Below are 14,945 nucleotides of genomic sequence, written 5' to 3'. Positions count from 1 at the left end.
ATTCCTGAGTCATGGGTTTGATGCTGCTGTGTTTCAGGTTACGGTTGACAAATGGGAACCTTTGTTGAACAACTTGGGGCACGTCTGCAGGAAGCTTAAGTAAGTAAAGTAGGACATTTTCAAAAATATTCTCTGTGACTGAAAGTTTACGTAATTTTGTGTAGCCTTCTCCATCCTTTTTTAAAAGATTTTTTATTTGTAATAATCTCTACACCCAGTGTGGGGCTCAAACTAGAACCCCAAGTTTGGGAGCTGCATGCTTCACTGACTGGGCCTGCCGAGTGCTCTTTTCCGTACTTTCATTTTGAGATCTTCCAACTGGGTCCTTTGCTGTTCAGATATAGCAAGCATCAAAATAATTATCTCTAGTGGTTTTTATTACTTCCTTATTTTTATATTCTGGTGATATAATTCTAGAAGTTTAAAGAATTATACTTTTATTTTCTTAGATTAAAATTTGGTATTCAAAATTAATTTGGAAGAATTAGGATAGTAGGGTTTAGTTAAAACCATGTCCATATTCTAACTCACTCATTTTCTGTAGGTATGAGTTTTATGGTGTGCTAAACAGCAGCCTTTGAGAAATAGATTTTTTTGGTTAAATAAGTTTGGGAAACTCTAGGCTACTCAAAATATAACAGGTTTTTCTGTTTTCTGTTTTTATCTTGGAGTCTTTACTATTCATTTTGAGCTGCAGCATTTCCCAAACTTTAGTGAACCTTTTTTTCACAAAAGATCTACAGGGCAGGTATTCCAGAGAGCTTTGGGAAATGCTGTCCCAAGTAACTTCTGTGGACCTTTGGTTCTTTTAACCGGTGGTGGTGTGGGGGGTTTGTCTTGCCATAGAGGAGGCCTTGCAGTGTCGTGGGGCTCCAGCTCCGGCCTGGGTCCCTGTGGGAGTGCCCTCAGCTGGAAGGTCTCTTTCAGGGAGGTGTCCAGGTAGACGGTGGTGGAACCATCCAGAACTGTTACTCTGATTTCCCAAAGTGTTTCTGATGTTTTTTTTTTTTTGTTTTTTTTTTTTTTTTTAAAGATTTTATTTATTTATTTGACAGACAGATCACAAGTAGACAGAGAGGCAGGCAGAGAGAGAGAGAGGAGGAAGCAGGCTCCCCGCTGAGCAGAGAGCCCCATGCGGGGCTCGATCCCAGGACCCTGAGACCATGACCTGAGCCGAAAGCAGAGGCTTTAACCCACTGAGCCACCCAGGCGCCCCTGTTTCTGATGTTTTTATATGGATGAGTGCTCATCTTAGACCTAGCAAGTCAGTGCTTTCACTGCGCCTACTCACTGTTCCTCTCTTTCTTCCCGCTCTTCCCACTCCCAACTCCCTCTCTCATCCTCTCGCAGAAAGTATGCCGAGGCCTTGGATTACCACCGTCAGGCACTGGTGTTAATTCCCCAGAATGCGTCCACCTATTCTGCCATAGGGTATATCCACAGTCTGATGGGCAACTTTGAAAATGCTGTTGACTATTTCCACACGGTATGTCTAGTTAACATTTACCACTCTTTTTAAAAAAGATCTTTTTTTTTAAAAAAAGATCTTTTCTAGGCAGTGTTGGGGTATTTGTTTGTTTTTCTGGGTAATGTTTATTTTGCCATTTAAAAATTCTTCAGGTGACCTTGTGCTTTCTTCTTTCCTTTGCAGAGAAAAGCATTGTGTGCATTTTGCAGTCTCATCAAATGAGAGATCAATATGAGACTTGTCTTAAATGTACAATGAGACATACATGTATTTGTGATATTTATTGGCCCCGTTTAAACAGAAAAAAAGAAGTTCCAGTCTCTCTTTTTAGGAGTTGTAATTAATGCCCTTAGGTCACTTTGGTCAGTGAACAAAACAATCTATGTTCATCACAAGGAAAGAATTTCTCCTAAATCCACATGCCGTATTTTGCCAAATCTAAGACACCATTAATAAGCCAGTGGACTACACACATGCACACACACACTCAACACAGACACACACAAATAAACCTTGAAACTTTACATGATTCTTTTTCTTTTCTTTTCTTTCTTTCTTTTTTTTTTTTAAAGATTTTATTTTATTTGACAGAGATCATAGGCAGGCAGAGGGGGAGAGGCTCCCCACTGAGCAGAGAGCCTGATGCAGGGCTCAATCCCAGGACCCTGAGATCATGACCTGAGCCGAAGGCAGAGGCTTAACCCACCTGAGCCACCCAGGTGCCCCTACATGATTTTTTCTTATCTCCCTGTTTTTTGGTACTTGGAAAAAGTGCTCTTTTTGGCCATACTGGGACATACAGATTTTCATCGGGGATCACTGTGGTTATCTACATAAAAAAGAAAATGTAAGTGAAATAGATATTATGGTACTCTATCAGACTTTGGTTCTTCAAAATCACTTGCGTACGACATTGCAGAGCAATGTGTCTGCTCTCGGTGCCGGTACGTAGACTCCGCTCTTGACTAGGTTTCTCCCAAACAAAGATATTGGCTCTGCAGGTCTTAGGCTGCCAGGAAGTGTCCACAACAATGGCAGTTCCCGTGTTTGAGAGTGTTCACGTCTCTATGGCTGCCAGGTCCCGCTGCTCACTGCCCCGTCGCAGGGCACTCGTTACGGCTGTGGGCGGCTGACAGCGGTATTAAGCAACCGCCAGCTGTTGGTTGTTTACGACTTCCCAGGTTCCGAAGGGTTACAATTTGAAAAAAATATATGGGTCTTAGAATCAATGAAATCATGGTATCTGGAGAGAAAGATAAAATAGGAGAAAACACACATAGGATCGGTTAAAATGTTCAGGTGAGATCAAGTCCTGTAAGTGCCACTCTGATAACCAGAATTCTGAGCTACTCAGAAGTGTGGACTAACAGCTTTTCCGGTTTGTGTGATCTTTCAAATGTGTGTGGAGATGGGATAATTTGCCTCTCTTATATAATTAACACAGAAGGCTTAGATGTCTCTATGTGGAGATACGGTTTTGAAAATCTTTCTGGACAAGTGGGATTTCAAACATAAAACAGAATGCTGTAATGACCCTCCATGTGGCCATCACCCAACCTCAGCAACATCAATTCGTGGCTGTTCTTGTAGCCCGCCCTTCCCCACTCCTTCTGATTCCCTGGAGTGTTTTGAATTGAGTCCTGCAGGAATATTTTTAAAAGAAAGAGAAGGAAATACATTTTCTTCTAATAACCATGCTGAATCTTTTCTGACAGGCCCTTGGTCTTAGGCGAGATGATACATTTTCTGTCACGATGCTTGGTCATTGCATTGAGATGTACATTGGTGATTCTGAAGCCTACATTGGTAAGATTATAATTACTTTGACTGACATTGTATTCCATTCTTTGGATTGTTGTGTATCTCTGTAAATCTCCTGTAAGGTTCTAAATTATCTTTCTAACCATTTAACTCGATCAAGAAACCCCATTTATGGGACGCCTGGGTGGCTCAGTTGGTTAAGCAGCTGCCTTCGGCTCAGGTCATGATCCCAGCGTCCTGGGATCGAGTCCCACATCGGGCTCCTTGCTCCACGGGGAGCCTGCTTCTCCCTCTGACTCTGCCTTCCACTCTGTCTGCCTGTGCTCGCTTTTGCTCGCGCTCTATCTCTGACAAATAAATAAATAAAATCTTTAAAAAAAAAAAAAAAAAGAAACCCCATTTATTTTGTTGAAACAAGTCTGTGGGAATTAAGGACTTACTAAGTATTCATGCATTTTAAAATTGAGCACTTCGTAAATGCAAAATACTGTTATAGAGTATGTGTAAAGTGCTGCGATACAGGAGAATCAATTTAATTGATGGAAAAAATCTTAAAGACTTTTAGTTTCTAATAATTTCTAATTCCTAATAAATGAAAATCTCTGGCCTTAATTCTTCATAAATGGGGTTTATAGGCTATTAATAGCATATTAACTTGTATATTTCAGTGGGATATTAAGCTGGCTTACATTCACATTACAGTGCTCTGTAATTCTTTAAATAATTTTTTTGTAATAATAAGCAAGTCAAGATAAATCTGGATGGAAATGCTGTATTTGGGTACTTACTTAGTTACAAACTTTTTAAGGTAACGAGGGTATAGTGAGGTTAAACCTTGAGACCGAGACATAAAACCATGAGAGGAGAAAAGGGTTGATTAAATTAGCCTTCAATAAAACGAAGAACTTCTGTTCATCGAAAAATCTATAAATCATTAAGAAAAAGTTCAGTTAAAAATGGGTCCATGTTGCACTATATATTTACTAGAATTTAAATAAAAATTTGAAAAGGAAAAAAAAAAGGTAAGCCTCTAGTGGGCAAAACACTTGAACAGGAGCTTTAGCAAAGAGGAGATCCACTGATGTTGCAAATGGGTGGGCTCAGTGTCAGTATGCATCATGGAAGTGAGACTAAAACCACACTGGGATGTCACTGCGCACCTGCCACACTGGCTGCAGGTGGAGAACACCAGTAGTGCCGAGCGTCAGTGGTGACACGGAGTAGCCGATACTCTGGTGTATTGCTGCCTGTTAGTGTACTACACTTTGGAACACTGTTGAGCGTGTCTGCTACGGTTAAACGGGCCTGTTCAGTCCGTTATCTGTTGCTGCTTCACAGACTGCTCCAACCCACTAGGCCGTATTATTTCTCAGCGTTCTCTAGGTTGATTGGTGGCCCGTTTGCTGGTCTCATTCACAAATGGCAGCCGTGGTCAGCAGACACTTGACACTTGACAGACTGACAAGCCTAAGATGGACTCATGCATAGATGGGGACCTTAGCTGACACAGCCAGGTTGCCTATGGGTCTCTTATCTCAGGCTTCTTCATAGGATGGAGGTCTCAGGTTCTAAGGAAGAGAATTAAAGCCTCAAGACCTTGAAAGCTAGAAGTGTCACAAATCACTTCGATCACATTCTGTTCAGCACAAGTTCCAGGACTCAGTGCACGTCGTCCTGAGTGGGGGGCTGAAGAGGTGTGATTCTTTGGGGTGTTAGGGTGGTGATCTACCATGTTGCTCTTAGGGTGTAGGAATACTGCTTCCAGGTGTGTTCCCAGTGTTCAAGGGCCTCAGGAGGCCAGTGCTCACACACAGGATTCTTTCCAGCAGCTACGTTTGGAATTACACCAACTGGAAATAACTGAATGGCCGTGCATAGGAGAATGGAGAAGGAAATTGCGGCGAGCTCATGCAGTAGAGTACTACACACTTGAAAGGACTATTAAGTCGTCCTGTAACATAGATGAATCTCATTTTGACAAAAAGAATATACACTGATTCATACCATTTATGTGAAGATTAGTAATAAGCACAATAATCAGTGGCGATAGAAAAATTTGAGCAGTGATTACTTCTGACTTGGGAAGGGAAGGTATTCACTGGAAAGGGCACGGGGTGGTTTTCTGGGAGCTGGAAGTGTGATCTCTTTCGGGCTGGTGGTGGTTATGTGGGTATATGCATATATGAAGATTAGCCCAGTAATGCACACTTTTTAGTGTGTATGTTATAACTCGCTTCCTTAAAGCTAAAGCATAAAGTCTGAACACCCTAAGCTTAAAGCATCCTAAAGACCCTGGGTTAAAATCGCAGCTCTGCCACTCAGCCATGTGGCTTTGGGCAAGTCTGAGCCTCAGGTTCTTTTATTCAAAGAAGATTGTGAGGCTAAATGCAAAATTCCCATAAAGCTAGGGAGAGTAGAGTATTGAGTGAGAGACATTTTGGAGGTAGAGTATTGAGTGAGAGACATTTTGCCTGTTCTCTTGAAGCTAATGGCCTTGCAGAGGACATTCCCGAGTATATCAGTCATCATGTACTATTTTTATTTTTTTTATTCAGGTGAAATTGTCATATTGCATATTAGTTTCAGGTGTATGACATAATGGTTCAGTATTTGTATATACTGTGACATGATCACCTAAAGTGTGGTTAGCGTGCTTCACTGTGCACGCTAGATTAGAAAATGTTTTCTTTTCTTGAGAACTTCTAAAGTCTCTCTTAACAACTTTCAAATACACAGTACAGTATGAATAATCACCGTGCTGCACTATTTTTATTTTTAGAAGACTTGCATGTCGTCATCTGTCGAAACACCTACTATTGAAAGCTGTTAGTTTGAAAACTGTGTAATCTTACACAGTTCAAACATAAACATACTGTTTATGTCCGAAATGATTGACCTTTGTTGACCTTCTCTGTTGGAAGGCTCTTGTCCATTCGTCTTAAGATTTTGATGTATGGAGTGGGTTTTTCCTTTCACTGTGGTTCCTTTGTGCATAAGGCTTGAGACTGTAGTTGTGCCAGAATGCCGGCCAGCGGTTCTTGGTTTGTAGCAGGCGAGGGCAGGTGCCTGCTGGCTGGCTCCACTCCTGTGTGAGGGCTTTAGGGACAGGCATTGCTGAGCCACTGGGAGCTGAAACCACATGTACTTCTAAGCAAGCCCTCTTGAGAATCGAGGGAAAAGGAAGAGGAGAGTGATTGGCATATTTTTTTTCTTCTGAGCTAAATTCATCCTCTTAAAAGTACCATTCGACTAAATGATGGAGGTAGTGCTGTGTAACCATGGAAATGACAGATAAATGACAGAGTTTATTTTATTCTCCTTGTGTTGTTTCCTTCTAGGAGCAGACATTAAAGACAAGTTAAAATGTTATGACTTTGATGTGCATACAATGAAGACACTAAAAAACATTATTTCACCTCCGTGGGATTTCAGGGAATTTGAAGTAGAGAAACAGACTACAGAAGAAACAGGGCTTGCACCACTGGAAACCTCAAGGAAAACTCCAGATCCCAGACCTTCATTGGAAGAAACCTTCGAAATTGAAATGAATGAAAGTGACATGATGCTGGAGACCTCTATGTCAGACCACAGCACATGACGCAGACAGTTCTCAGCTCCCGTCCTGCGGGAGGTTAGGGTTTCTCACATCCTTGTGCCGTCTTCAGAATTCCCCATTTTTTGGCACGAATACAGACTCCCCGCTCCATTTAGGAATGGAGACCTGCAGGAAGAGACCGCAGCAGACACCTTTGCAGCACATGTTTTCTGATCCTACAAAACAGTTCTGTGTAGAGAAATAAAGAGGTAAATTGCATATTATGTCTTTTTTTCCCTTTTTCAATCAGCTTTTCTTTTGGACTGATTTTAGGTTTATGAACAAAAGCTGCAGAGGTAGCAGAGAGAGCTCCCACAGACCCCTCACCGGGTTTCTCCCCATTCACATCTTAAGTGACCAAGGAACCTTGTCATAAAGAAGTGCATGCCGGTACACTACAAGTAACGTAACTGCAGGCTTTACTGGGATTTCACCGTTTTCCCATCAGTGTCCTCGTGCTGCCCCAACGCCCTGTTTAGGAGCCACACTGCACTTGGGCACCTCTCCGCTGTGACCGTGTCTCAGGCTTCTCTGGTCTTTCATGACCTAGATGGGTTTGAGGAGGACTGGTCGGCTGTTTTGTAGATTGTCTCTCGCTTTGAGTTTGTTTGATGTATTTCTCATATTGGACTAGAGTTCTTGGTTTGGGAAGAAAATACCACCGATGTGGATGACGTACTATTCTCATCAGGGGTACACAGTATCAACACAACTTACAACAGATGGTGTTAATCTTGATGGTGCCTACCAGGTTTTTCCACTGTGAGGTTACTGTTTTTCCCTAATGCATGCTTTAGAAGCAAGTCATGAAGTTCAGCCTATCCTCAATAGGACCAAGGGTTTTTTTGGGGGAGGGGGGGAGTTAGTTTGTTTTTAGAACCAAGGGATTTAAGCTCCACCTCTGGAAGGGTGAATATCTGCATATATTATTTGGAATTCTTCTGTAATGAAAATTTGTTTCTCCTATTTATTCAACCATTAGTGTGGACTTTCACTTTAGGTTCTAATCCTACACAGTATTATTTTAGGGCTTCAGTTTTTTCAGCATTGGCCATTGGGAGCTCCTTCAGCTTGGCTCCTCTGTCCCTGTGATTTACCCCCATCCGTTTTTTTGTTGTTTTGTTTTTTGTCTTTATTCTGGTAAAATAAGCATAACATGAACTAAGGACTTAAGGTAGTAATAATGGGTCATTATTGACACAAATAAACCAGTGCGAGGTATGGATACGGGTATGGGCAGGGAGTCCGTGGGAGCTTGTGCTTTCTGTTCCATTTTCCTGTAAATCTAAACTGCTCTAAGAAATTAAGTGTGCGAGTGTTGCTTATGGAGATGGATAGCCATCTTAACCATTTTTTAAAAATTAAAAAAAAAATTTTTATTTATTTGACAGAGAGATCACAAGTAGGCAGAGAAGCAGGCAGAGAGAGATGAGGAAGCAGGCTCCCTGCCAAGCAGGGAGCCCGATGCGGGGCTTGATCCCAGGACCCTATCATGACCTGAGCCAAAGGCCAGAGGCTTTAGCCCACTGAGCCACCCAGGCGCCCCCATCTTAACCATTTTTAACTGTACAGTTCGGTGGCATTTATTTCCAATTTTTTCTTCATCCCAAACAAATTTTGTACCTGTTAAGCATTAACTCCATATTCATCCTTCCTGCCAGCTCCTGATAACCTCAAATCTTTTTCTTTTTTTAAAAGATTTTATTTATTTGAGAGCAAGAGAGAATGAGCACAAGTGGGGTGAGGGCCAGAGGGAGAAGCAGACTCCCCACTGAGCACAGAGCCTGATGTGGGACTCAATCCCAGGGCTCTGGGATCATAACCTGAGCTGAAGGCAGAGGCTTAACCATGGAACCACCCAGGTGCCCCCTGATAACCTTTCATCTACTATGTGTCTGACTTTGCCTATCTAGACCAGTCCATATAAGTGGAATCTTACAGTATTTGTCCTTCTGTGTCGGACTTTACCTAGCATATTTTTAAGGTTCTTTTACGAGAACTTTGTTCTTTTTTATGGCCGAGTAATATTTCATAACATATACCACCTATATCACGTTCATCGTGGATGGACACCTGGGTTGTTTCCACCTTTCGACTATGTGAATAATGTTGCTGTGAACAGGAGTGTATAAATATCTGAGCCCTGTTTTTGGTTCCTTTGAGTGTGTACCTAGGAGTGGAATTGTTGGCTCATATGCTAATGTGGTGCCTAACTTTTTGAGGAACTGGCCAACTTTCTATAGAATTGCCCATTTTACATTCCCATGACCAGTGCATGAGGTTCCAGTTTCTCTGCATCCTTACCAGAGCTTTTTATTTCTTTTATTGTTACTATAATCATTCTAGTGGGTGGGAAGTAGTAGCTCTTTTAGTTGATTTGTGTTTGCGTAATAACTGGTGATGTTAGCATCTTATCCTGTACTTATTGGCCATTTGTATGTCTTTGGAGAAATGTCTATTCAGATCTTGTGCCCACTTTTAAATTGGGGTGTTTATCTTTTTGTTGTTGAGCTCTTGGAGTCCTTTACCAGTTCTGGAGACTCTCAGATACGTGATTTGCACGTATCTTTTTCCATTCTTTCCACTGTCTTTTCACTCTCTTGATAGTGTCCTTTGATACACAAATTTTTAATTTAATGAAGTTTAATTTCTCTCTTACTTTGTTTACTATGCTTTTGGTATTATATTAACAAAACTACTGCCAAATCCAAGGTTATGCAGATTTTCACTTAGGTTTTCCTCTAAGATTTTTATAATTTTAGTTCTTTTTTCTATTTTTTTAAAGATTTTATTTATTTATTTGACAGAGGGAGAGAGATCACAAGTCGGCAGAGCAGCAAGGAGAGAGTGAGGGGGAAGCAGGCTCCCCACTGAGCAGGGAGCTCGATGTGGGGCTCGATCCCAGCACCCTGAGATCATGACCTGAGCTGAAGGCAGAGGCATCCAGGCACCCTTCCAACTTTGTTCTTTTTCAGAATTGCTTTGGTGTTTTGTGGTTTCCTTCAGTTCCATATGCATTTACTTTTTTTTTTCTTCCATTTCTGTAAAAGAAAAAGAAAAGCATTGGAATTGTCATGGAGATTTCATTGGATTTGTAGATCTTCTTAGTATCATGTAATCTAATCCAGGAACACAGGCTGTCTTTCCATTTCATTATGCCGTCTATAATTTCTTCCAGCAATGTTTTGTACTTTCATTGTGGAAGTCTTTCACATCTTTGGTTAAATTTATTCCCAAGTATTTTTTCTTTTGGATGCTATTGTAAATGGAATTGTGCTCTTAGTTTCCTTTTTGGATTGTTCATGCCTAGTGTATAGAAATACAACCAGTTCTTGGGTGTTGACTTTATATCCTGAATATGTTTATTAGTTTTTAACAGAGTTTTTGTGTGTGTTTACATACATGTATTTATTTAGAGTTTTCTACATAATAGGATCGTGTCATCTGCATGTAGAGATAGGTCTGCTTCTTTTTCCAAATTTGGATTCCCTTTATTTCTTATCCTTGCATAACTAACTGCTCTGGCTAGAATTCCACGATTATGTTGAACAGAAGTAACAGAAGCAGGCTCCTGTCCTACTCCTGATCTTAGGGGAAGATTTAGTCTTTTACCATTGAGAGAGGTGCTAATTGCAGGTTCTCACTGATGCCCTTCACAGTGCTGGAGAAGTTCCCTTCTATTCGTAGCCTATTAAACGCTTTGTTACTGCTTTTTATCAGGAACGGCTGCAGATTTTGTCAGATGCTTTTGTGTGTATTTGTGTGTATGTGTGTGTGTGTGTGTGTGCGCGCGCGCGCACGCGCGCGTCAGTTGTGATGGTGAGTTCTAGGATTTGGGGGCTGTTGAGGGAAAAACATGACCATAAAGTGGCAGTAGCCCATTTCATTTGGGCAGCTGTGTTTGAGCAGCTCTTTGCGGGCAGTGTGGTGGCAGCCAGACAGGAAGTCTCAGATTAGAGAAGTCTAAAGTGCAGTGGCAGTGTGGTCTCTCACAGTCCTGGTATTTACAGGTAGCAGATGCTGGGTGTAGATTTGCCTGGTATGCAAACCAAGCAGGCTCTAGATGGCTAAAGATATGCTTGTTTAAGCTATGTTTAAAACAATTGCACGTGTAAAAACTGGATTTGGTATCGTTGGGCTTCAGCTAACCGTCTCCGCCTGCTGTGAAGAAGTAAACAACACCGAGGTCGATATATGGGGGACATCGGATTCATTTCTATAACGTCATGGAGGTTTTTCCCTTCATTTTGTTATCGTGATATACTAGCCTGATTGATTTTTTTATGTTGAACCAGCCCTGAGATCCAGAGATAAATCCTAGTTGGTCATGTTGTATGGCCCTTCTAGTATAATGCTACATTCAGTTTAAATATTTTTTGTTAAATTTATATATACATTCGTAGAGGTATTTATTGGTCTGTAGTGTTTTTGGATCTTGTATTGGGGTAATGCTGACCTCATAAAATGAGGTAAGTAGTATTCTCTCTTCATTTTTTGGGGCGAAGTTTTTAAAAAATAATTGGTGTTGATTCTTTAAAGAAATTTGGTGGAATTTATGGGTAGAGCCATCTGGTGCTAGGCCTTTCTGTGTTTGGGGATTTTTGATTACTGATTCCGTCTCCTTATTTGTTACAGCTGTTTTCTTTTGATTCAATTTAGGTAGTTTATGTATTTCTAAGAATTTGTTTCATCTCGGTTATTCAGTTTGTTGGTTCATGGTATCCTGTTATCTGTAACAATTTCTCTTCCTCCATTTTATGATTTTAGTAATAGGAGTTTTTTTTTTTTTTCTCCTCAGTCCATCTGGCTAAAGTTTCAGCAATTTTGTAGATTGTTTCAAGGAGTCAGCTTTTGTACTTACTAACTTTCTCTATTTTCCTAGTTTGTATTTCATTTCCACTTGAATATTTATTTCCTTCCTTGTGCTAGCTTTGAGTTTAGTTTGCTATTCTTTTTCTGGTTCCTTAAGGTGTAGAGTTTTATTATTGAATGAAGATTATTTTTTTTTTAAGAAAAAAATCCCAGGGTCCTGGGATCGAGCCCCACGTCGGACTCTCTGTTGCGCGGGGAGCCTGCTTCCTCCCCTCTCTCTCTCTCTGCCTGCCTCTCTTCCTGCTTGTGATTTCTCTCTCTCTGTCAAATAAATAAGATCTTTAAAAAAAAAAAAGAAGATAAACATTTAGAGCTATAAATTTCTCTCTGAGCACTGTTTTTGCTGCCTTCCATGTTATATTGTATTTTTGTTTTCATTTGTGTTTAGGTATTTTCCAGTTTTCCTTGTGATTTCTTTTTTGATCCGTTGGCTGTTTAATTTCCCACATATTTGTGAGTTTTTTGGTGACCCCTCTCTTATGAATTTCCAGTTTTGTTCCATTGTAATGGGAAAGGATACTTTGTGTAAGTTCAGTCTTTCTAAGCATATTAAGACTTTTCTTATGGCCTAATTTATTGTCCTTCCTGGAGAACATACAGTGTTCACTGGAGAAGATTGTGTATTCTGCTTTTATTGGGTGGCGTGGTTTGGTTTATAGTACTTTTCAAGTCTTCTATTTCCTTCTTGATCTTCTGCCTCCTTACTCTGTTACTGAAATGGAGTGTTGAAGTCTGAAATTGTTGAGTGTAGAACTGTGTCTTTCTCCCTTCCATTGTGCCAATTTTGGCTTCATGTATTTTGGGGCTCTCTTACTGGATGCATTTTTGTTGTACTTTCAGCTTCTTGATGGATCGACCTTTTTATCAGTATATAAGGTCCTTTTCATCTCTTAAAACAGTTTTGCCAGCCCAGCTCTCTCCGTTAATATTTACATGGGAAATTTTTTTCATCCTTTTATCCTCACCCTTTTGTGTCTTTGTATCTAAGCAAGTCTCCTACTGACAGCATACAAATGGATCATATTTATAAAATCTATTTGGGGGTTTAATTGGAGAGTTTGATCATTACATTTGAAGTTGTTGCTGATAAGGAACTGAGCTGCCACGCAGCTGTTTTTGATGTGTGTTGTGTATTTCTGGTTCCTCAGTTCCTCTTTCTTTGTCTTATTTTATAGTTGTTTTTTTTTTTTTATGTATTCTGTGCATTTCTGTATTTTTTCGTGGCTACCTTGGGGATTACGTTTTCTATCTTAAATTTATAACCACCTCGTTTGAGTAATCCCAATTTAGTGTTAATAGCATCCACACACTGCTGCTATGCGCCCTGCTTTCCCCCTTTCTTAATAGTGCTATTGTCACAGATTACATCTTTATTCATTGTTCCAGTTAACATTGATTTATGATTTTTGCTTTATTCATTTGCCTTTTAAATCATACAGGAAAAAAAGAATTACCAACCAAGAATACATTAATACTGGCTTTTGTATTTACCTGTGTAGTTTTCATTACCTTGTTCTTAATTTCCTGATAGGATTTCAAATTCTTGTTTAACATTCTTTCATTTCAGCCTGAAGGGCTCCCTTTAGCTTTTTCTGAAGGGCACTTTTACTTGTCTACCAGTGATAAATTCCCTTAACTTCTGTTTATTGGGGATGTCTCAATTTCTCCTTCTTTCTTGAACACTTTTGCCAGATACGAAGTTTTTGGTTGACAGTGTTTCTCATTCATCTAATATGTCATCCAATAGAGATAGGATTGTATGGTTCATTTGTCAAGATCTTGCAAGCCCTCATTCTGACTTCAGTATCTACAGTATCTATTTTTCAATGGATTCTGAGACATTTACTCAGAGCATGATTAACAAAGTATTGTACAGAAATGAATTTTCTGGGGTGCTTCGGTGGCTTAGTTGGTTGGTTAAGCAACCAACTCTTGATCTCAATTCAGGTCTTGACCTCAGGGTCATGAGTTCAAACCCCATATAGGGCTCCATGCTGGGAGTGGAGCCCACTTAAATTTTTTTTTCCTGGCATCTGTAATGTTCCCTTAAGCACCACAACTTTTATCTTCACCTAAAATGTATTCTGTATACATCTAACTTAAGCCAAGGCAGAAAGATAATGGCTTGTGTCCTTGAGATTTCGAATTGCTGACTCCAGGAGGTCTTTCAGTAAGGCTTTGTACATTTGACGAGTCCGAATGCAGCTGTTAATGATTCTGGAGCCCAGCATCCAGGCTGTTCTGTTTCAGCTTACCACAGTGAATGTCGGTTTAATGCAGTGATAATGCACTTGCACTTTAGACTCAAATGCGGAGGTTTTGAGTTTTCATCTTTATTTAATGACTTTTTGGTTTCTTTGTCAGAGATCATATGTGCTTATTGTTAGGCTTCTCCTCTTTAACTAGGGCTAGAACATCAAATGAATTTAAAATAGTAATTTTTAAAATAGATAAAAATTAAGGTATTTATTAATACTGTTTTCACATTTATTTTGCCTTCCAGACCAAAATATTTCTTTGTGTAATTTCTTCACTGATCATGTGGTATGATTTTTTTTAGGTGTCTGAAAAACCACAGTCCTGATAAAGGAGCCATTACCATATTGTCAGTGCTTTAAGAAATAAAAGGCAGGAGCCAAGCTGTTTTTCAGATCAGCAGTTAATGCCAATGTTTAGGCTTCAGAGAGTGTCAGAGAAAGGTAATGTGTAGTCGTACTGTCCCGTAGTTTTTCATTACTGTCCAATTTTGTACTCTTACAATGGCAGCTTCCTAAACAGGCATCCTTCTTGCCAACGTCAACGTGACTGTGCTGCTGCTTCCAGAGCAATGTGGTACCCACTGCCCTACCAGTTCGATGTGCTCCCGAGGAAAGTGTGACCAGCATTTACTCCAGGACCACATTCACGTGTGGCAGAGTTAACCTGCTTTATTCGTTCACTTTATTCTCCTGACATTTGGAGATTTTTTGGCTTTATTTTGTCTGTTGTTCTAAGTGTATGTGAAACGTTTTAACAGGCTTGGCGATGACGTCTAGGAAGCCAGATTTTGTGATGTACTTATTTCTTACATAAAATCTTAAGCTACCGTACAAGTATATTTCATTCACTAGGTCTTGACATTTGTATTAGTCTTAATTTTCAGAATAATTTCTTCAAACCGGAATTCTCAAATTCTGTGATTTTTTGAAAGCATTTCTTAGAACCTTGTTAATGAGGGGCAGCTGGGTGGCCCAGTCCGTCGGACGTCTG

The 14,945-nt window shown here is 40.2% G+C and overlaps 1 protein-coding gene across 6 annotated transcripts in view; it reads left to right on the top strand.

Moving 5' to 3' along the window:
- The window catches only part of CDC16 (cell division cycle 16), a 37,915-nt gene extending 23,056 nt beyond the window's left edge, over nt 1-14,859 (top strand). For 3 of the 6 annotated variants that reach the window (XM_045081233.1, XM_045081229.1, XM_045081231.1), the window contains exons 15-19: nt 38-99; nt 1,351-1,486; nt 3,184-3,274; nt 6,568-7,033; nt 14,257-14,859. In XM_045081233.1, the coding sequence (XP_044937168.1) occupies nt 38-99; nt 1,351-1,486; nt 3,184-3,274; nt 6,568-6,827 (549 nt within the window). In that variant the 3' untranslated portion in view covers nt 6,828-7,033; nt 14,257-14,859. Of the gene's footprint in view, nt 1-37; nt 100-1,350; nt 1,487-1,651; nt 1,767-3,183; nt 3,275-6,567; nt 7,034-14,256 lie in introns of those variants that run through there. The other 3 variants (XM_045081230.1, XM_045081232.1, XM_045081234.1) reach the window with 3 other exon arrangements.
- The last annotated feature ends 86 nt before the right edge of the window (nt 14,860-14,945 follow it).

Source organism: Mustela putorius, unplaced genomic scaffold, assembly GCF_011764305.1.
Source record: "Mustela putorius furo isolate JIRA1106 unplaced genomic scaffold, ASM1176430v1.1 tig00000551_pilon_pilon_pilon, whole genome shotgun sequence".
Lineage (NCBI taxonomy): Eukaryota > Metazoa > Chordata > Mammalia > Carnivora > Mustelidae > Mustela > Mustela putorius.
This window is presented reverse-complemented; position numbering and strand designations above follow the sequence as displayed.